General features: G+C 42.9%; 1 protein-coding gene across 1 annotated transcript in view; it reads left to right on the top strand.

Moving 5' to 3' along the window:
• Positions 1 to 22,404, top strand: part of FRMD1 (FERM domain containing 1) — an 84,585-nt gene that overhangs the window by 36,267 nt on the left and 25,914 nt on the right. The window contains exons 5-7 of the mRNA XM_082252127.1: positions 1,600 to 1,780; positions 8,577 to 8,732; positions 21,326 to 21,391. Of these exons, the coding sequence (XP_082108253.1) occupies positions 1,600 to 1,780; positions 8,577 to 8,732; positions 21,326 to 21,391 (403 nt within the window). The remainder of the gene's footprint in view (positions 1 to 1,599; positions 1,781 to 8,576; positions 8,733 to 21,325; positions 21,392 to 22,404) is intronic.

The following is a 22,404-nucleotide window of genomic DNA, read 5'->3' as shown; positions in this document are numbered from 1 at the left end:
ATATTTTTAGCAAAGTGAAGCTTTACCTCATTTATTAAGTTCTGGAGCAACTGAACTTTGCAAAGTGCACAGTCTTTTTGCCTTTAGTAAATCAACCCCATAGTTCTCACTGCAATATTTATTAATAAATTAACCAGAAATATTGCACTCTCACTCTGAACATAAGCACTGAAGTAAGTACAGTGTCAAGCCACATGATGAAATCATATGTTGTGCAAAAACGCAGACCACCAGATGGCTGCTACAGTATATTCTTTTTTCTCTCAGTCCCGGTTCACACTTGTGCGATGCGGGAAGGCTGCGAATTTGCAGCCTGTTCCCACATCGCAAACGCACATCTGGCAGTTCACACTGCCATATGCGATATGCAGGGGGTGTCAATGAAATGTTAATGACACCCCCCAGTTTGATCCCATATCGCAGTGCGATCTGACAGTTCGCACAGGATCTGATCGCACAAGTGTGAACCAATGTGCGATCCGATCCTGATGCGGCTGGAAAAAAGGGTCCTGTGAGTCTTTTGTGCGGGTGCAGTGCGAATTTCAGCCATACAAAGTGTATGGCTGAATTCGCACCGCACATCCGATCGCATGTAATGAAGAAGCAGTGCGCTCCGATATTACATGCGATCGCCGCACTCGCAAGAGTGTGAACCGGCCCTCAGCCTTACTTTATTGCCCTGCCAATGTGTACCCTTACCGTTTTTGCTAGTTTCATAGTTTTCATATTAAAGCTGCAGCTGTTCGGTAAATCCTCTCTTCATTGAATCCTTATGAAATTGACCATTTTTGTCCAGTGTACAAGAAATAATAACCCCAATAAACAGCTACATAGATTGGTTTGCTCATTCTTTTTAGTTAGGAGAGCTAACGAGAGCAGAAACGAAAATACATGGTTGTGTACGATTATTGCGTGTTTACCTAGACCTATATGGGATGATATATTAATTTTGGAGAATGCAAAATTTGGTGCAGCTGTGCATTGTAGCCAATCAGCTTCTAACTTCAGCTTGCTCAATTAAGCTTTGACAAAAAAAAAAAAACCTGGAAGTTGATTGGTTTCTATGCAGAGCTGCACCAGATTTTGCAAAATCAACTCCACCATGTTAGGGCTCTTTCACACGGGCGTTCAGTTTTTTTTTGCCCGATCAGGTCCTTTTTTTTTTTTTTGAAACGGACACGGATGACACTTGTGTCATCCGGTCCGTATGTCCGTTTTTCATCCCTTCCGTTTGCGGATGAAAAACGGACATAATGTATGTCTATGTAAATACGGATGTCAACGGGTGACACCGCTGACATCCGTTTTTGCGTCCGTTCCGTTCTTTGAACGGAAGAAAAAATAGGGTTCTCTTCCGTTCCAAAAAACTGAACGGAACGGACGAAAAACGGATGTCAGCGGATGATCATCCGCTGACATACGTATTTACATAGAGATACTTTATGTCCGTTTTTCATCCGCAAACGGATGGGATGAAAAACGGACATACGGAACGCCCGTGTGAAAGAGCCCATAAGGTAAAGCCTGGTGGCATGTAATCTGGTTGGTAGTTGCCAAGATCATTTTATTCTAATTTATTGTGTTTTGATTTCTCCACAGTGATAAAATAGCCAGAAAATTGTATTATTACCATCTGAAAGAACAAGTCTTGAGATCCCACTGCACTCACACAGAGGAGATTTATTTTTTGCTGGCAGCTTATGCACTTCAAGCTGATTGTGGAAACCAAAGAACTCACATGAAAAATTACTTCGAACCTGAGGCCTACTTTCCACACTGGGTATGAACACTTAAGACTAAAATGTATTAAAGAAACAGTCAAATCTACACTAGATGTCTGCTAAATTTTCGTTTTATGTTATTCAGTGGAGCATCGTTGTAGGCATTTTCCATCCTCTACTTTTCATGGTGCCTATGGTAGTGTTCACTATAATTGTGATCAGTGAAGTCCATGTTTGCTATTATTTTGCTTATTTGCCAGACTAAAGTGGTTTATATGTATTTAGGTTTTCAGAGCTTTCACATTACTGTCCTATGATTCTCATGCAATGGTGGTGTGCTACTCCTCTGTGTAGGTCCCAATCGTCTCATTAGTAAACCAGCATTTACCCACCCGTGTGTATGACGTATTTCCCCAGCACGAAACTTCCATGCTCAGAAAATACATTCTATATGAAAAAATATATATATGTAGCACAAATCTGCCCTCTACTGGTGATACAAATATATCCCCTGCGCACAAGTAACCTCAAAACAAGTCTTAAACAGACAATACCGCAGCTACTTTAAGAAAGAAAATGTGTAGAAGTATACTCAAATATATATCGTCCCTTGGAACATATACAATGGTATAAGTAGCGCAGGTATAATTGAGGGGAAATGACGTAGTTTAAAACCAGTCACATCTTAATATAGTCCTTAAACGTTCATCAGTGCCAGAAATTCAAAACAAGGGGTTAATTCCTCCAGCAATAGTCCAATCCACCAAGTGAGAAACACCACCAAGTGTTGGGGTCACCACTGCTCTACACCTCCACCGATGTGATAATGGGGGGAATGGCAACTCACCAGAAGCTGTGGCCCACCTATTTACATAGGACAGGCAAACAAGCTGTTGTAACACAAATCCCACTCAGGAGCGATTACTGCTGCTATTACTGGATTTCAATCTTGGGTAGTCACGTGTCTCCCTTCTCCTCCCGATAATTGCTCAAAAGGTGAACATAGGGGGAAAGAAGGAACCGCACTCTTCTCTCTGGTTATCTTTGCTGCCTAAAGGCTCAGCCAGCAATCACATGTATCATTGATCAGACTTCCAGGAAAGAGCCACACTACATTGCACCTCGAGGGATCCCTCGGTAGGGGTACCGAGGAAGTCAAAGGAGCATTACGCTCGACGTAACGCGTATAGGGGGACGGAGGGTGCGTGGCCGACGCAGAGTCTCTCTCTGGTAACAGATCGCTGACATCGCTTATACAGCAGGCACGGCTGAGTGCCCAACAAATGTGAGTTGATCTGCCTTTCTCTAATAAAGCACACCCTTATTAGTAAGCGGAGAGCACTAGATTTCTTCATCTGTTTTCTATATGTCCCAGGATCCCTCGAGGTGCAATGTAGTGTGGCTCTTTCCTGGAAGTCTGATCAATGATACATGTGATTGCTGGCCCGTTTGGGTCCTTCAGGAAGGAAGGCTTGATCCATTGAAGGAAGGATCGATCGAAGGAAGGATCAAAGCCACTTCAGTGTGAACTGAGCCTTTAGGCAGCAAAGATAACCAGAGAGAAGAGTGCGGTTCCTTCTTTCCCCCTATGTTCACCATTTGAGCAATTATCGGGAGGAGAAGGGAGACACGTGACTACCCGAGATTGAAATCCAGTAATAGCAGCAGTAATCGCTCCTGAGTGGGATTTGTGTTACAACAGCTTGTTTGCCTGTCCTATGTAAATAGGTGGGCCACAGCTTCTGGTGAGTTGCCATTCCCCCCATTATCACATCGGTGGAGGTGTAGAGCAGTGGTGACCCCAACACTTGGTGGTGTTTCTCACTTGGTGGATTGGACTATTGCTGGAGGAATTAACCCCTTGTTTTGAATTTCTGGCACTGATGAACGTTTAAGGACTATATTAAGATGTGACTGGTTTTAAACTACGTCATTTCCCCTCAATTATACCTGCGCTACTTATACCATTGTATATGTTCCAAGGGACGATATATATTTGAGTATACTTATACACATTCTATATGCATGTTCGGGTAAACGCCAATACATGGAGAGTCCGCGTTTACACAAGTATGTCCAGGTAACTTGCATGGCAGGCTGTATGCGGCACCCTGAGCGCAAGAAAATACCTTGAATTCTATGCTGGGAATATTTTCAGTCTGTCATGAGGACATGAGTGTGCATGACAATCTACATCACACATTTTCCAGAAAAAAAAACAACCATTATTTATAACGCAACTAGTTAATCTGCATGGATTTCCGTTGTTATACAGTAAAATGCCACCCCATCATAAACCATCTCTTACTTTCAGGATCTAATTTAATTCTTGCTTAAAAATGTTACTTTCTAATGTGAAGGTGTCAGGGGCATTATTCCATAATATACACAATCTATATAATGGATATTTTGTTGACCATTAACAAAACAAATAACTTTTTTAATTGACTTTATCTAAATACATTTGTTGCTGTGAAACACTTTAAATAACTTGGAATACCGTATTTATTGGCGTATAACACGCACCTCCACTTTAAGAGGGAAGTTTTAGGAAAAAAAACATTTTAAATATTTAAAAATAACAGTACACTGCCCCTTTCATTAAACAGCCCCCCTATACATTGCACAGTTCCCCCCATGCACACTACATGCCCCCTTTTATTATATCGGCGTATAACAAGCACCCATAGTTTGCACTATATTTTCAGGGGAAAAAAGTGCGTGTTATACGCCGATAAATACGGGTATGTTACATGAACAATTCAAACGTGCGTTTGATTACATATGGGAACATTTGGGAAAGTATCAGTATAAATAACACTGATATATCAGTGTAAACAACAAGATCTACTAGGATGATTTATAGTATAAAGGGCCCTTTCACACGGGCATTCCGCATGTCAGCAAATCATCCTATTTTTTTGCGGATGATATACGGACATAATGTATGTCAATGGCATTGCGGATGACCATCCGCTGACATCCGATTTTCTTCCTTTCAGTTCTGATCCGTGTTTTGGAACGGAACAGAACCCTATTTTTGTTCCATTTAAAAAACGGAACAGATGCAAAATCGGATGTCAGTGGTGTCATCCACTGACATCTGCAATGCCCATAGACATACATTATGTCCGTATATCATCCGCAAACGAATGGGATGATATGCGGACATACAGAGCGGATGACACAAGTGTCACCCGCTCCGTGAAAAAAAAAAAAAAAAGCACCGGAGCGGAACGAAAAAACTGAACGGCCATGTTAAAGAGGCCTAAAGAAGTCCCAAAGCATGTTTATTAAAATTTTACAAACAGCCAGCACACCAGGAGACGTGTAGAGAACAGGCCAGTAATCCCTCCTCCCTCGCCTCGCTGTATTTTAGCTGCACTTTTCCAGCCAGGCCTCCGTATAGAACCCATGCTGGGAAATAGAGTTTGCAAAACCTGCGCATTGCGACCATGACAAACTGATTACAGTTAAAATGCTTTGCAGGTTTCAAGGCAAAAAGGTAATGCATGCACATTGATCATAAGATCAGTGTTGCTGTATTTTCTGCTTTTTTTGGAAAAATTCTTTATTTTGTTTAAAGTATAGCTAAAGGCAAAGCTTTTTTGGTAACTTTAGAGAGGAATTAAAACACGTCAGGCTATTATTGCTGTCTGTGCCTCCATTAGAGAGATTTGTCCTTTTTGTCCTTTTTTACCGTTGTTGTTAAAAGTAAAAGAAAATACCCAATTTTGGATTGTCCCCAGAACAGGAATACAGGGGAAATCTTCCAATGGGGACACTAGTTCTGGTGACCTTGGTGACAGTCAGGGTTGGGGGATTTCCTTTCAAATCCTGTTTTGGCTGTGAGACAAGAAGTAAAGAGTAATTTCAAAAATGGGACACCGTTTGAAAAAAAAATCCTAGGGGTTATAACACTCCCTTGTTCTATGCAAAATGGGAAGAAAAAGTTTTTGTCTTTAATACCTCTTTTAAGAAGGCAGAGAAGAGTACAGTACCTTGAACAGGTATTCATACCCCTTGAAATGTTCCACATTTTGTCATGTTACAACCAAAAACATAAATTTTATTTTATTTTATTTTTATCTGATCGACCAAAGCAAACTGGCACATAATTCTGAATTGGAAGGAAAATGATAAATGTTTTACAAAATGTTTCGCTGCAGCTACAGCTGCAAGTCTTTTCTACCAGCTTTGCACAACTAGAGAGTTATCTTTTTCCCCATTCTTCTTTGCAAAAAAGCTTAAGCTCTGTTAGATTGGATTGAGAGCATCTGTGAACAGCTATTTTCAAGTCTTGCCACAGATCCTCAATTGGATTTTGGTCTGGACTTTGACTGGGCCATTCTAACACAGAAATATGCTTTGATCTAAACTATTCCATTGTAGCTCTGGCTGTATGTTTAGGGTCATTGTTCTGCTGGAAGGTGAACCTCCTTCCCAGTCTCAAGTCATTTGCAGACTCTTAACAGCTTTTCTTCTAAGATTGCCCTGTACTTGCCTCCATCCATCCTCCCATCAACTCTGACCAGCTTCCCTGTCCCTGTTGAAGAAAAGCATCTCCGCAACATGATGCTGCCACCACGATGTTTCACAGTGGGGATGGTGTGTTCAGGATGATGTGCAATGTTTTCCGCCACACATAGCCTTTTGCTCTTAGGCCGAAAAATTAAATTTTGGTCTCATCTGACCAGAGCACCTTCTTCCACATGTTTGCTGTGTCTCCCAAGTGGCTTCTCGCAAACTGCAAACAGGACTTCTTATGGCTTTCTTTCAATAAAGACTTTCTTCTTGCCACTCTTCCATAAAGCCAGATTTGTGGTTTGCACAACTAATAGTTGTCCTGTGAACAGATTCTCCCACCTGAGCTGTGGATATCTGCAGCTCCTCCAGAGTTAATATGAGCCTCTTGGCTGCTTCTCTGATTAGTGCTCTCCTTGCCCCTCTGTAAGTTTAGGTGGACGGCCATGTTTTGGTAGGTTTGCAGTTTTGCCATACTCTTTCCATTTTCAGATGATGGAGTGAACAGTGCCATGTGATGTTCAAAGCTTGGGATATTTTTTTTTATAACCTAACTCTGCTTTAAACTTCTCCACAACTTTATTCCTGACCTGTCTGTGTTCCTTGGCTTTCATAATGCTGTTTGTTCACTAAGGTTCTCCAACAACCTCTGAGGGCTTCACAGGACAGCTGTATTGATACTGAGAATAAATTACACACAGGTGGACTCTATGAACGAATTAGGTGACTTCTGAAGGCAATCAGTTCCACTAGATTTTAGTTGGAAGTATCTGAGTAAAGCCTTGTACAGCCAATCAGATTATCAAAAAAAATTTGTCCATTTTTTGTTGCATTCTAGTCTCATATCGAAAGTTAAGAGGCTAGTTTCATACGAAAATTCTCGCACGAAAACCCCAGCAAAGCATTATCTATTTTCTACAGCAGGGGAAAAAAAAATCCTTCCTGATTCCCTGAGAGGCAATCAGATATTCCCTGGATCAAATTTACCTATAAATATTAGTATCCATTTATATTATTTACACCTAGGAAAGAATCCAGGCCTTTTTTAAAGCCATTTAGTGAGCTAGCTAGAACCACCTCTGGAGGGAGTCTATTCCACATTTTCACAGCTCTTACTATGAAGAAACCTTTCAGTTTTTGGAGACAAAAATCTCTTTTTCTCTAGATGTAAAGCGTGCCCCTTGTCCTCTGTGATGAGCTTAAATTAAATGCCAACACCAAGTTAACTATATGAACCCCCTATGTATTTATACATGTTGATCATATCCCCCCTTAATTTCCTCTTCTCCAGAGAGAATAAATTCAGTTCCTCCATGCCTCGTATCAGTTTGGTTGCCCTTCTCTGCACTTTCTCCAGTTCCCCGATATCCGTTTTAAGAACTGGTGCACAAAACTGAACTGCATATTCCAAATGAGGTCTTACTAATGATTTGTACAGGGGAAAAATTATATCTCTCTCTCTGGAGTCCATGCCTCTGTTAATACAAGAAAGGACTTTGCTTGCTTTGGAAACCGCAGCTTGGCATTACATGCTATTATTAAGCTTAGGATCCACCAGAACACCCAGATCCTTCTCTGCTATGGATTCCCCCAGTACTACTCCACCTAGTATGTATGATGCATGCATATTCTTAGCCCCCAAGTGCATAACTTTACATTTATCAACATTAAACCTCATTTGCCACATCGTTGACCAATAAAAGTGCATTGAGGTCAGCTTGTAAGTTTGAGACATCCTGTATGGAAGTTTTTCCACTGCAAAGCTTGGTGTCATATGCAAAGACTGAAATGCTACTTTTAATCCCAGACCCTATATCATTTATAAAGATAATAAAAAAGTAAGGGTCCCAACACTGAACCTTGGGGTACACCACTGATAACCTTAGACCATTCAGAGTAAGAATCATTAACCACTACTCTCCGAATTCTATCTTTTAGCCAATTTTCTATCCATTTACAAACTGATCTTTCCAAGCCAGTAGACTTTACCTTACACATTAGTCGTGTGTGGGGAACTGTGTCTACTACTTGCGTAAACGAAAAAAACATGCAAGTAAATTACTGCAATCAAATGTAACATTTTCTATGTTTTTACTGCTCTGTACTCAATGCTGTATTATTGATCTTTACTTAGCTGTGTGCCCTGTCCCATAGACAACAATGCCTCTCATTTCAGATCAGTAAAAAACCAAGCCTTTTTTACTCTCATGTGCAACTGGCCTAACTAGGTTTTTCAAGCAGGTGTATCTTGCATGAGTAGTTGCATGAGAGATGTTTTATTCTAAAAATAGAAAAATCTTTGTAAGTAGACAAAATTCTTATTTTTCACAGATCATTGCAAAAAGGGGGGCTGATTATATATTGAAGCATGCTCCTGAGGTGCACAAGGAACTTCAAGGAATGTCTGTGAAGGAAGCAGTTCTAAATTTCATTAGAGAGGCCTGTGTTCTGGAAGATGTACCTGTTCATTATTATAGACTACTAAAGGTAAGAGGATAAAAAAGCAGTGTTTTTTACGTATACGTATAAGTAATGTGTTGCTTACTCATGTTCACTCATGAATGTTTTAAGCCTGAACTCCAGGCAAATTACTAAATACACAGGTCTAATTTATATATACGACCAGTTTTACCTCTCAGAGGATTTGTATTTCTGTCCATTCAGTCCTGAGATTTAAACTGCTCTACCTACCACTGAGCAAAGTCCTCCCTCATCTTCCATGTTGTCATCTCTGGGGATTTCATAACTTTTTCTACAGTACCGCCTGCAGTAAATAGGTTTCCAGGTGAAACCATTAACTTAAGTGAGACATTTTTAGGTAGCTTAAAGTGGAGCTGCACCCAAAAGGGGAAGCTCCGCTAGTCTGCCTCCCTCCCCCTCTACTGCCACATTTGGCACCTTTTGGGGGGGGGGGGTAGCGGGTACATAGTTACATAGTAGGTGAGGTTGAATAAAGACAATAGTCCATCCAGTTCAACCTGTGTAGGTGTGTGTGGCTGTAATCATCTCACATACCCCTGAATGTTCTGATCCTTGAGATGTAAGTCTAAGAGTCTTTTGAAAGCCACCATACTACCCGCAGAAACCAACTCTTGTGGTAGAGAATTCCACAATCTTGTTGCCCTAACAGTAAAGAACCCTCCTCGTTGCCTGAGGTTAAAACGCTTCTCCTCTAATCGCATTGTATGCCCTCGAGTCCTCATGCAATCCCTTCGAATGAACAGCTTTTTTTCTAAGCTGGGATCCCCATTAAGATATTTATAAATTGCTATCATGTCCCCCCTCAGACGTCTCTTCTCCAGGGAGAATAAATCGAGCGATTGTAGACGCTCTTCATAGTCAAGGTCCTCCAATCCCCTAATTAGTTTAGTTGCCCTTCTCTGGACTCTCTCCAGCTCCAACACATCCCTCCTGAGGACTGGCGACCAGAACTGGACGGAATACTCCAGATGCGGTCGGACCAGAGTTTTATAAAGTGGAAGGATTATAGTCTTATCTCTGGAATACATCCCTTTCTTTATGCATGCTAATGTTCTGCTGGCTTTGGCAGCTGCCACTTGACATTGCATGCTGTTGCCTAATCTATCATCAACCAAGACTCCCAGATCCTTCTCCATTTTTGATTCCCCCAAGGGTTCCCCTCCTAACGTGTATTGTGTTTTTATGTTTTTAGTCCCCAAGTGCAAAACCTTACACTTCTCCACGTTAAACCTCATTTGCCATGTCGTTGCCCACTCTGTAATTTTGTCCAGGTCATTCTGTAGGATATCTGCTTCATGCTGTGCAGTTATTGCCCTGGCCAATTTTGTGTCATCTGCAAAAACTGATATCGAACTCCTGATCCCGACCTCAATGTTGTTTATGAATAAATTGAACAAGGTTGGTCCCAAGACTGAGCCTTGGGGGACCCCGCTTACCACCTCAGACCAGTCTGAGTATGCGCTGTTTATTACTACCCTTTGGACACGCCTTTTAAGCCAATTCCGTATCCAAGAGCAAACCCTGCTATCGATACCTGCAGACCTTATTTTATAAATTAAGCGCTTGTGGGGAACTGTATCAAACGCCTTAGCGAAATCCAAGTACACCACATCCACTGGTCTGCCCCTATCTAGCTCACAGCTCACCTCCTCATAGAATGTTAAGAGATTGGTTTGACAAGAACGCCAATTTGTAAACCCGTGTTGATTACTGCTGATGATGTTGTTGTCTTTAGCAAACTCTACGATATAGTCCCTTATCATCCCCTCCAGAAGTTTACATACTATTAATGTCAAACTGACAGGCCTATAATTTCCCGGGATATGCCTCTGGCCCTTTTTGAATATCGGAATCACGTTGACAGTAACAGTGGTCTTGATATAACTTTACTGAGTTCCTTGAGTACTCTCGGATGTATGCCATCCGGACCTGGTGATTTGTTTGTGTTAAGTTTATCCAGCCTTTCCCTGATTTCACCCTCTGTTAGCCATAGTGGCAAGTCCTGTGTATTACTACTAACCATACAGTCATGGTCAGTGTACCCCTCCGTTTCCTGTGTAAAGACTGACGAGAAAAAAGCATTCAGCACGGTTGCTTTTTCAGTGTCCTCTGTAACCATCCTCCCATCATTGTTAATTATGTGTGCAATATGCTCTGCCCTAGTTTTTTTTGCTGTTGATATATTTAAAGAATTTCTTTAGGTTTTTTTTACTATCCTCTGCTATTTGTCTCTCAAAGTTGATTTTAGCCATCTTGATTTCTTGTTTACTTTTCTTATTTGCCTCCTTGTATTGCTCGAAAGCCGATACTGTGCCCTCTGATTTATACTTCTTGAAGGCCAATTTTTTTCCCCTAATAAGTTTTTTGACGCTAGGGTTTAGCCAGCCAGGTTTGGCTTTGTCTCTTCTAAATTTATTTCCCATAGGAATGCACTGCAAGCTGCCTTTGCTTAATATGTTCCTAAAGCATTCCCATTTTTCCTCTGTGGTCAGGGATCCCAGGGTTTGGTCCCAGTTTACCCTTTCCATCAATGAGTACAATTTTGGAAAGTTTGCCTTTCTGAAGTTTAGGGTTCTTATATTCCCCACTTGCCTTGTTATATTGTTATTTATACTAAATGTGATCATCCTGTGATCGCTAGAGCCCAGGTTGTCCTGGACTCCTACCTTCGAGATTAGGTCAGGGTCATTAGTGAGCAATAGATCCAGGACTGCTTTTTCTCTGGTAGGGGAATCCACCAACTGTGACATGTAATTATCCAGTAAGGTTTCCGTGAATAGACGGGCCTTCTGTGAGTGTGTAGTCCCCTCTTCCCAGTCAATGTCGGGATAATTGAAGTCCCCCAATATGATGACTGATCCCAATTTTGCCACTTTACCCATTAGTGCTAAAAATTCCAGCTCTACCTCCTCCCCTTGGTTAGGTGGCCTATAGCAAACCCCCACAATTACTTTCCCCTTTTCTCCTTCCTCATGGAGTTCAACCCACACAGATTCTAAATCCATGCTCATCCCATCCGTAATGTCACTCCTTTATATCACCTTTATATTGTTCTTGACATAGAGACATACCCCTCCCCCTCTTTTTCCTACCCTGTCCTTCCGGTACACCGAATACCCTTGGATATTGGCCAGCCAGTCATGTGAGGGGTCGAACCAAGTCTCTGTTATTCCCACAAGGTCTATGTCCTCCTCATGTACTAACATTTCCAACTCATCCATTTTATTAGCTAGGCTCCTGGCATTAGCATATACCCCTCTTAGTTTTACGGAAGTTAAGCGCAATTGGTGGTTATGTTTATTCCTGTTTTGGTCTGAGATTTTCCCGCACAGACCTGCCAATTGACATTGTGGACCTACTCTGCCAATTGACATTGTGGACCTACTGTCGCTGCTGACACTACAGCTGCCTTCTGTCCTCTGCTCCCTCCTGACTGACTCTTCTGAGCCCTCCCCCCCCGTCTCCTAGTTTTAAATCCCCTCCAACTTGGTGGCCATCTTTCTCCCCAAAAGAGCTGTACCGTCCCCATTAAGGTGCAGCCCATCCTTACTAAAGAGCCGGTAGCCGACTGAGAAGTCAGCCCAGTTCTCCAGGAACCCAAACCCCTCCTTCCTACACCAGTTCCTCAGCCACTTGTTAAGTTCCCTAATCTCCTTCTGCCTCTCCTGTGTGGCTCGAGGTACAGGCAGTATTTCAGAGAAAACCACCTTGGAGGTCCTTTTCCTCAATCTATTACCTAAGTCCCTGAAATCGTTCTTAAGGATCCTCCACCTACCTTTAACTTTGTCATTAGTGCCCACATGCACCATGACCGCTGGGTCCTCCCCAGCCCCGCACAACAATCTGTCTGCCAGATCTGCGATATGCCGAACGCGGGCGCCCGGTAAACAACAAACTGTTCGGTTCACGAGATCTTTTTTACAGATTGCCCTCTCTGTCCTCTTGATAATTGAGTCCCCCACTACCACAACCTTTCTAACCTTTCCTGAGTTACGGCCCCCCTTCTTCCTGGATCCGTCCATCCCCTGGCAGCTGGGGGAGGGTGCATGCTCCAGCTCTGCCACCCCTGAGTTGATATCCCCCTCAACCTGCAACTCGGCAGATTTGTTAGGGTCAACCAACTCAGGATTGGCCTCCCTGACTCTCCTCCCACTAACATTCCTAACAGTCACCCAGCTGCGTACCTCTGCTGCTTGCGTCTCCTCTATTCCTCCCTCCTCTATGCTGGCCCCTGCCAGCGCCTGATAGGTAATGTCCAAGCTCCTTTCCAGGTTGTTGATGCCACGCAGTGTTGCCACTGTGTTCTGTAGGTCCAGGATCTGGTCTACATGGTTGTGACAGGTACCCAGTCCCACTTCCAGCTCAGTTCACCGCCAGCGAACTGAACAAGAGGTGCGGTCCCCAAGTCCCCCCGCTTCCCCCGCAGCCTTCTGGGTCCCAGAAGATTGTGGCACATTCATAAAGTGCAGCGCAATTTGCACATGCACAGTAGGTAAGCGACTCTGAAGCTGCAAGGCTACAGTACCAGTTTTCTTTAGTCGGGATGGCGGCTCAAGCACCCAATAGCCAATTGAAAAATTGGCTTGGGTGAGGGCATTTAGCTGCTGACTTTTAATTTTATTTTTATTTTGGGGGGGGGGGGGGGGGCTGGAGCTCCTCTTTTAAAAAACTAGTCATGGGTATTGTGATGGTTCTACATCCTGAAGCAGCACCTCCCAGGCTAGAAAACCTAAATCTCTTTGTGGTGATAATTATACACTGCTCAAAAGAAAATTAAAGGAACACTTTTAAATCAGAGTACAGAATCAAGTCAGTTAACTCCTGGGATATTGATCTGGTCGGTAAGTAGCGGAGGGGGTTGTCAATGAGTTTCAGCTGCTTTTGTTTTAATGAAATTAACAATGTGCACTATATGGGCAACAACGAGACAACCCCCCCAAAACGGCAATGGTTTTACAGGTGGAGGCAACTGAAATTAGTTTTTACCTACTCATTTTTTCTTACTGTTTTTCACTAGTTTTGCATTTGACTATAGTCATTGTCACTACTTATTAGCATGAGGTAATACCTGGACCATATAGAGGTTGCACAGGCAGTTCAACTCCTCCAGGATGGCACATCTATACGTGCCATTGCCAGAAGGTTTTCTGGGTCTCCCAGCACAGCCTAAAAACCATGAAGGAGATTCCAGGAGACAGGCAGTTACTCTAGGAGAGCTGGACAGAGCCGTAGAAGGTCCTTAACCCATCAGTAGAACTGGTATCTGTTCCTTTGTGCACTGAGGAACAGGATGAGCACTGCCAGAGCCCTACAAAATGACCTCCAGCAGGCTACTGGTGTGAATGTCTCTGACCAAACAATCAGAAACAGACTTCACGAGGGTGGCCTGAGGGCCTGACCTCCTCTAGTGGGCCCTATGCTCACTGCCGGGCACCATTTGAGCTTGATTGGCATTTGCCATTGAACACCAGAATTGGCAGGTCCGTCTCTGGCGCCCTGTGCTTTTCACAAATGAGAGCAAGTTCACCCTGAGCACATGTGACACATGTGAAAGGGTCTGGAGAAGCCGTGGAGAACGTTATGCTGCCTGCAACATCGTTCAGCACCACCGCTTTGGTGGTGGGTCAGTGATGGTCTGTGGAGGCATATCAATGGAGGTATGCACAGACCTCTACAGGCTAGACAATGGCACCCTGACAGAGCAGCCTTATATCTGGTTCAATGGAGCCAAGGTGTCATTTTATTCTGATTTTTCATTGGAGGTGCAAAGACAATGCTCCAAATTTTTGGATGTCAAGCAAAGGCTACATTGACTGTGAGTGATCTATGCTATGCTCTATCCAGCCTGTCTGAGAGTCATTGCAGATGGCAGGGTGCACTTTTTCGATATGGCTGCTGACGCGGTGGATTGGCTGGATGTTCATGAGCCCTCTCTTCAGCAACGTCATAGGGATGACCTGGAAGCCTGAAAGTAGATTCAATGCCTCCTAACCTGCAATGGCAGCTATTGACCAACTGCCTAGGAGGATTCAAGTATCTACCCCGGCCGGGGACAAAAAACTTTGTGTTACAGAACTTGCTATGCTCCCTGTAAAGTATATTCTTAATGGCTTTATCTGATTACTCCCAACTCTGTGCGTGCCTTTTGGTGGATGGCAGAGCGGGGTACAATCCAGGAGATATGTGGCAAGTGGACAAAGATATAGATTCACTTTTTTGTTTGGACAAGTTTGGGTACTCACTCAACAGTTGGTTTGGGTTAAGGCACCATTGTGTGTGTCTACATTTTGTTCTACTCTTTTGCTAATTTTTGTTTTGAGATGTCAATCATGTCAACTTTATCACTCAAGTGCTTTATCTGGGGCTACCTATTTCAGAAGATTTTTTCGCAGTACAGCTTATCAACCAAATGTGGTCACAATATCTAGTTAATTTGTCAAGATACTACTACAGATTTCCCCATGGCTGAAGTTCCTGTGGTTTCATGGAACGTTAGGGGCCTTGGCAATCCCTTGAAGAGGACAATGGTGTCCACAATCCTTCGTAAATATCACCCTGCGATTGTTGGACTGCAGCAGATGTATCTTTTAAGAGAATTCTTGTGTTGCCTAGGCTATTCCTGGGTGGGCTGAGCGTATCATTCTACTCACACCTCCTATTCTAGGGGGGTGAGTGTTTTGGTGCACAGGTCCCTTGCCTTCCAGGAATTCCAATCACAAGTAGATCCTGAAGGGTGCTATGTGTTTTTATACGGTTTACTGTCACTTGTGTGTTGGCGGTGGTGTATATTCCTTCTCTATTCTCCTCCGTGGTGCTATGGGAATTGGTCTCCTTTACACTCAACAAACCGGATGCTCCGGTTTATGTGATAGGAGATTTCAATGGTATACTAGATTCCAAAATGGATAGACAACCTCCATCTCCCCAGCCGACCCTGTCCAGGGGCAAAGCTCTTTCCTGTTTTGTGGTGAAGTTGGGCTAGATGGATATGTGGCACATGAAATATCCCAATACAATTCAATTCTCCTGTTTTTCTAAAACTCATTCCTCTCTGTCGCGCAGAGACCTTTGTGTGGGAACCGGGCCTGCCTTCTCCTTGGTACGCCGGATAGAGTATGCGAGAGAGGAGTGTCTGATCACTCCCCATTGTTGGTGTGGATCACTGTAAGACCACTGGTCAATCTTGTAAGAGCCCCATGGTGGTTGAATGTCTTTTGGCTGAAACTGCTTCCTGCAGATAACTCTATATAAACCCAAATTGAACTTTTCTTCGATAATAACAATATGTGTGATGACAGCCTAGTTTGGTGGGATGCCTTCAAGTGTTTCCTCAGAGGCGTCTTGATTTCTTAAATAAAATATATTCAATCTAATATGAAAGCCCAGGAGGAACGGATGGTTCAACAAGCCCGTAAGGGAGGAGGAGGAGTATATCGCTAATCCTACAGAAAGTTCAAGGGCCTCCAGGCTGTCAGCGCAGGATGCTCTGAACAAAGAATTTAGTATGAAAGCGGAGAGGAGGCGTTTCTTTTCCAGGGTGACTTTTTTTGAGAAGGGGGAGCAGACCGGTCGACTCCTAGCCAAAATTAGTAATGTACGTCCCTCAGTCCCTACTATTGGGGCTCTTTCCCTACCAGATGGCCAGCTGGTCATCACACAAGACGGTATTATTATTATTATATAGTATTTATATAGCGCCGACAGTTTACGCAGCGCTTTACAACTTGAGGGTAGACAGTACAAATACAATACACTTTAATACAGTAGGAATCAGAGGGCCCTGTTCATTAGAGCTTACAATCTAAGAGGGACTGTCAAGGGATACAAGAGGTAATAACTGTGGGGGATGGGCTGATGGAGAAAATAAAAGTACAGTTGTTAGGTGGTTGCCAGATAAGTTTCTCTGAAGAGATGTGTTTTCAGGGATCCTCTGAAAGTAGACAAAGTAGGAGAAAGTCAGACAGATGGAGGTAGAGCATTCCAGAGGATGGGAGAATCTCGGGAGAAGTCCTGGAGGAACAAGAGAGAACGAGTTGTCCATGGGAAGTGGTTACAAGGGAGCTAGAGAGCAGGAGGTCCTGGGAGGAATGAAGAGAATGAGTTGGTTGGTATTTTGAGACCAGATTAGTGATGTAGCTGGGCGCCAAGTTATGGATGGCTTTGTAAGTTATGGTTAGTAACTTGAATTTATGTCATTGGTTGAGTGGCAGCCAATAGAGGGAGTGGCAAAGAGGGGTAGCAGACACAGAGCGGTTTGCAAGGTGGATGAGCCTGGCAGCAGCGTTCATGATGGACTGAAGGGGGGATAGTCTTTTTAAAGATAAGCCAATGAGAATGGAGTTGCAGTAATCGAGACGAGAGATGACCAGGGAGTGGATTAGAAGCTTTGTGGCATCATTGGTTAGGAAGGGACGTTTCTTGGAGATGTTTGCGGAGGTTGAGGCGGCAAGCTTTGGACAGTGACTGGATGTGTGGCTGAAAGGATAGTTTAGTCCAGGATTATACCTAGGACCTTGGCATGGGTGGACGGGTTGATAGTTGTGCCGTTGATGTTGACAGAGAAATCAGGGGAAGGGACCGTGGGGGAGAAAATATCATGAGCTCGGTTTTGGATAGTTGAGTTTGAGAAAGTGATGTGACATCCAGGCTGATATGTCTGTTAGTAAGCTGGTGATGCGTGAGGAGACTAAAGGAGTGAGCTGAGGGGTGGAGAGATAGATTTGGGTGTCATCAGCGTAGAGATGATATTGAAAGCCATGGGAGGCAATCAGCTGACCCAGGGAGGAGGTGTAGATTAAGAAAAGGAGTGGTCCAAGGACAGAACCTTGGAGGACCCCAACAGAGAAAGGAAGAGGAGAGGAGTTAGTAGAGTTGTAAGTAGCACTTGAGGTGCGTTGGGATAGGTAGGATGAGAACCAGTGGAGAGTACAGTCACGGAGGCCAAAGGAGAGGAGTTTTTTGAGAAGGAGGGGGTGTGTCAAAGGCAACAGAGAGGTCCAGGAGGAGTAGTACAGAATAGTGTCCATTGGTGTTAGCTGTTAGCAGGTCGTTTGTGAGTTTAAGGAGAGTAGTTTCAGTGGAATGTTGAGGGCGAAATCCGGACTGAAGGGGATCAAGATTGTTCTTAGTCAGATGGTCACTCAGTTGGTTGTAGACTAATTGTTCAAGGAGTTTGGTGGAGAAGGGGAGTAAGGATATGGGGCGTAGATAGTGAAGTTTGGTGGGGTCCAGTGAGGGCTTTTTAAGGATGGGAGTGAATAGCGCGTGTTTTAGAGAATTAGGGAGATGCCAGAAGAGAGGGAGAGGTTGAAGATGTGAGTTAGAGAGCGCAGAATAGAGTCAGAGGGTGAGCGTAGCATGTGCGAGGGAGCAGGATCCAGGGGCAGGTGGTTAGATGGGTGTTGGATAAAAGTACAGCAGCCTCGTTAATACTAGTAGGGTGGAACGAAGGAAGTAATAATTGTACCTGTGGATATGGGTTGGTAAGTGGGGGAGGTTTCTGCACATTGGAGAGCTCCTCCCGAATTGTGTCTATCTTATTTTATAACTAACTAGGCTGGATTGCATCATGGTTACCATGTGTTTCTTGGAAGGATTCCTTTGCATCCTTGATATATTCTTATACCTTCTTACCTTTTCATAAAAGGTGATCACCCCACCCTCTCCACTAGAAGGATTCAGTGTTAGCACTTTTTTGGGGGTTTTCTAGCAATCTGAGGGTTCTTTTCCTTCTCTCCTTTTTACATTTTGATGTTGTAAGGGTGCTCACATCCTTGTATATTTCTTGAAGAAATTAGTTGTCCATCAGGTACTGTGCTGTCTTTTCTTGGATCTCCTCTTCCTGCAGTCAAGAGTCGGGAATACTGAACTTAACCAGTTTGTCTTTTTCATGGACATGTTCTGTCCAAACTTTCTTTCCCTGAAGTCAAGGTTTAGGCATGCTAGGTCTTAGTTTTTCCCTTAGAGTTGTCCAATTTTTTTTCCCCCCGATATTGTGCATAGTATGTCCCTTTTTTTTTTTCTCTCTCAATGTTTTGTTGACCAACTTATTTGATTTTTTTTTTGGGAATGTTATATAGCAGAATGTGAAAAATATTTTTTTTTTTTTTTTTTTCAGAATGGTAAAAAATGGCCTGGTCATTAGGGGGGCAAATCCTTCCGGTCCAGAAGTGGTTAAGTGGATTGTTTGGTGGTTCCTATTCACTAAATGAGACCCATAGCTCCTTCTGGTAGCACTTTCTTCCACTTAGTGGTATTTATCTGCAGTAATCTGGAGCACCAGGTTGCCCTCCCTTTGGTCAGGATCATTTCCAAATTGATGGGCCTGTTTATTATTTGGCCTTCATTTAGGCACTGTTGCAGTATGATCTCCACTCTGTTGGTTTTTTTAGTGGCTTTTGCCCACCCCTCAGTTGGACTGCTTTTGGATGTTCCAGGATCTCTACAATTCTTATATCCGTCAATGGACAATAAAGAAAAGGTTTCTGCAGTTACAGTAAAATCTTTTTCTTTAGGTTTTTCACAAGAGTCCATGTGTGCAATCCCAGGCTCCTATAAACTCCTCCTGCAGCTGTCTGCCCGTATCTCCCCACCAAGGGGGATTCTGGGGGTGGGTGCTTAACAACATGTTGCATGTTAACCCATAAATACAGGTGTAACATGTTCTTAAAGGGTGACTTGGCCTTTACGCCGTTTACTAGATGTTAACACATTACACATTAACATATGGCTAAGCCAAAGCCTTTTTTATGTTGGAGGTAGTAATCAATATTTAAGACCCTGTCAGCTGTTTGTTTTTTCTGTCTATGACTCATTGGGGAACTCTCTTTTCACTTCCTGTCATTGAAACAAAACAGAAAGTGAGGAAATCTCCTCAAACAGAGAAGGAAATCCAATTTTAGATAGTTACTCTAGAACACATTGGAGTATTTTGTCCTCTATTCTTCCGGTGACAAATCAAAATGTTAGATTTTTTGTGACTTTCAGTCCTGCTGACAATGGTCACCAGAACAAATAGAGATGAATATATATTATACTTCGATCAAATTTAACACATCTAAAATGTTGTATTTGGAAATGTATACAGAAAGCATTATAGAAGTGCACATAGCCATATGAACGGTAAAAGTGTGCTTTGTTAGTAATTGTTTTCCCTAGGGGAACATAATCTTATATAGATAATGAAAGGAAAGTAACTTGTCCATTTGGTATTGTGTGCAAGACAAAGGAGTTGGATCCTCACAACGTGCCTGAATGGCTATGAATATATTATGAAGTACTCGAAGACACAAGCATAGAAAATGTCGTCTTCCATTTTTTATGAGCAAACAAATAATTAAAACGGACAAAATAAGTGTAACTTAATTCTATATGGTGGTAAAACACTGAAAAAATGATGTTACTGCTGTTACACTGGAAAATGACCTTTTTAAGAGAAAATGACTTGACTTGCCCAAAGGTGTACTGCAGTAAAATCTCATGAAAGACATACTTCATGCACAGCCTACCTGCCCATTGCTCTTATTTTTTAACCAGGTGTTTCTGTTGTACACCAGGCCATCCAGCTGTTGAAAATATTCGTTTCTCCATATCTAGTGTGGAAACACTTACTTGGTTTTAAATAACCAATAGGTATGCCTAACTGCTCGCCATATTTTTCTCAGTTCACTTTTCCCATAGTTACATATAGTTACATAGTAGTTGAGGTTGAATAAGGACAATAGTCCATCCAGTTCAACCTGTGTAGGTGTGTATGGCCGTAATCATCTCTCATACCCCTGAATGTTCTGATCCTTGAGATGTACGTCTAAGAGTCTTTGAAAGTAGCCATACTTCCTGCAGAAACTAACTCTTGTGGTAGAGAATTCCACAATCTTGTAGCCCTAACAGTAAAGAACCCCCTGCGTTGCCTGAGGTTAAAACGCTTCTCCTCTAATCGCATTGTATGCCCTCGAGATCACCATTGAGGTATTTATAAATTGCTATCATGTTGTCCCCTCTCAGGCGTCTCTTCTCCAGGGAGAATAAATCAAGCGATTGCAGACGCTCTTCATAATTAAGGTCTTCCAATCCCCTAATTAGTTTAGTTGCCCTTCTCTGGACTCTCTCCAGCTCCAACACATCCCTCCTGAGGACTGGCGACCAGAACTGGACAGAATACTCCAAATGATGTATCTGAACCAGTGATACCACCTCCAGATATGCCAGCATCCCCGTTCCTACCACCTCTTGATTTTCCTGTACTTTCAGCCTTCTCTCCCTCTGTTATCTTGGTTCATGCATTGAGAGGCTGGACAAGCCTACTTCCTCTTACCTACAGTATACTTTGAGTTGACTTTCTGATTTTCGAACATTTAAAATGTCTTCTAAGCAGCAGTACGTTTATTGATTATACTTGTCCAAAGCTTTTATAAAGTGACAAAAAGGAGATCCAGGCAACTTGCTGAGGGATTTTTATGTTCATCCTGGAGCAATAGGCAAACCTCTTATGTAAACTCTTCTACTTTCTGCCAGCAATATCTGAAAAACTGTTGAATCTATACATGGATATGCATGTTGCTAAATCACTAAAATTGACTTCTGCAAATCTTTTTTCATAGGACAAGAAAGAAGACAGACCTTCTATTATTCTTGGTGTAACTCTTCGAGGAATTCATATTTACCAGGTAATACTTTTTTTTAGAACGGCAGTTATAAGACCTATTTGCATACAGTAAAAAAGGTTTAATTTTCTACGTTGTACTAGAATTTCCTTTTATCGAACAGTTCAGCAAAATCACATCAGCTTCAAGTATCTATTAAAGGATAGGTGTACTTTTAGGGAAAAAAAGCCCTACCCACTACCTTTTTTTTAATAAAAACCTAAATGTCTCTGAAGTCAATGCTATAGCTGTATGGCAGGTGCCAGCACATGCTTGGGGCAGCAGAGGATGTAAACAAAGCCACAGGGCCTTAGCCAGTCAGCATACGGTTTGTGAAATCCTAAAGGTCTGTAACCTCATTTCCTACATTGATAAAGGGACACAGGCATGGTGGTCCAGTCAAATTTGTTAAAAATACACAGTATCCTTTACAAACAATCTTGCCTTAAAGAATAAAAGATATGTATTGTATTGTTGTTTTTTTTTAGATTCATACCTAACTAGTTGGATGCAGCATTGGTCTGATGCTGCATCTGTCCCTCAGCGCCTCGAACACCGAGAACCAATCGTTCGAACACTGCTGATCGCTCTGCTTTTACAGCTCCGTGAGCAGAGAGCTGATGACTGTCAGTCAGAAGCTCTCTGCTCTGCCCCCTCCTCGCTCACTGGAGCGTTGGGCTGTAGAGGGGGCAGGAGCAGTCGGCTCAGGCTCTTATCGTCTTGCTGAGAGGCTGAGCTTAGTGCCGATCCAGGCATTTGGGCAGATCCTGACTCTGGTCGTGATGAGCCTGCACCGCTTCCTGCACATCAGCAGAGAGCAGACTCTCTGCTGAAACAGGTCACAGGAGTGTAAAATGAACTGCACTCCTGTGATCCACAGAAGTACAGCCAAACGAGCTTTGGCTGTACTTCTCCGTTTAACCAGCAAACTTTGAAAGAAATATGTGGTATGTTTTTTATATCTTGGAGGAGTTTTTAGTTTTCTTTTTTTGACCAAAAGTATACGTATCCTAAATAGTACATACAGTCAGGTCCAT

The sequence above is a fragment of the Pelophylax lessonae genome (assembly GCF_965119305.1).
Source record: "Pelophylax lessonae genome assembly, chromosome: 3".
Taxonomy (NCBI): domain Eukaryota; kingdom Metazoa; phylum Chordata; class Amphibia; order Anura; family Ranidae; genus Pelophylax; species Pelophylax lessonae.
Note: the sequence above shows the minus strand (reverse complement) of the source record. Positions and strands in the feature narration are given on the sequence as shown.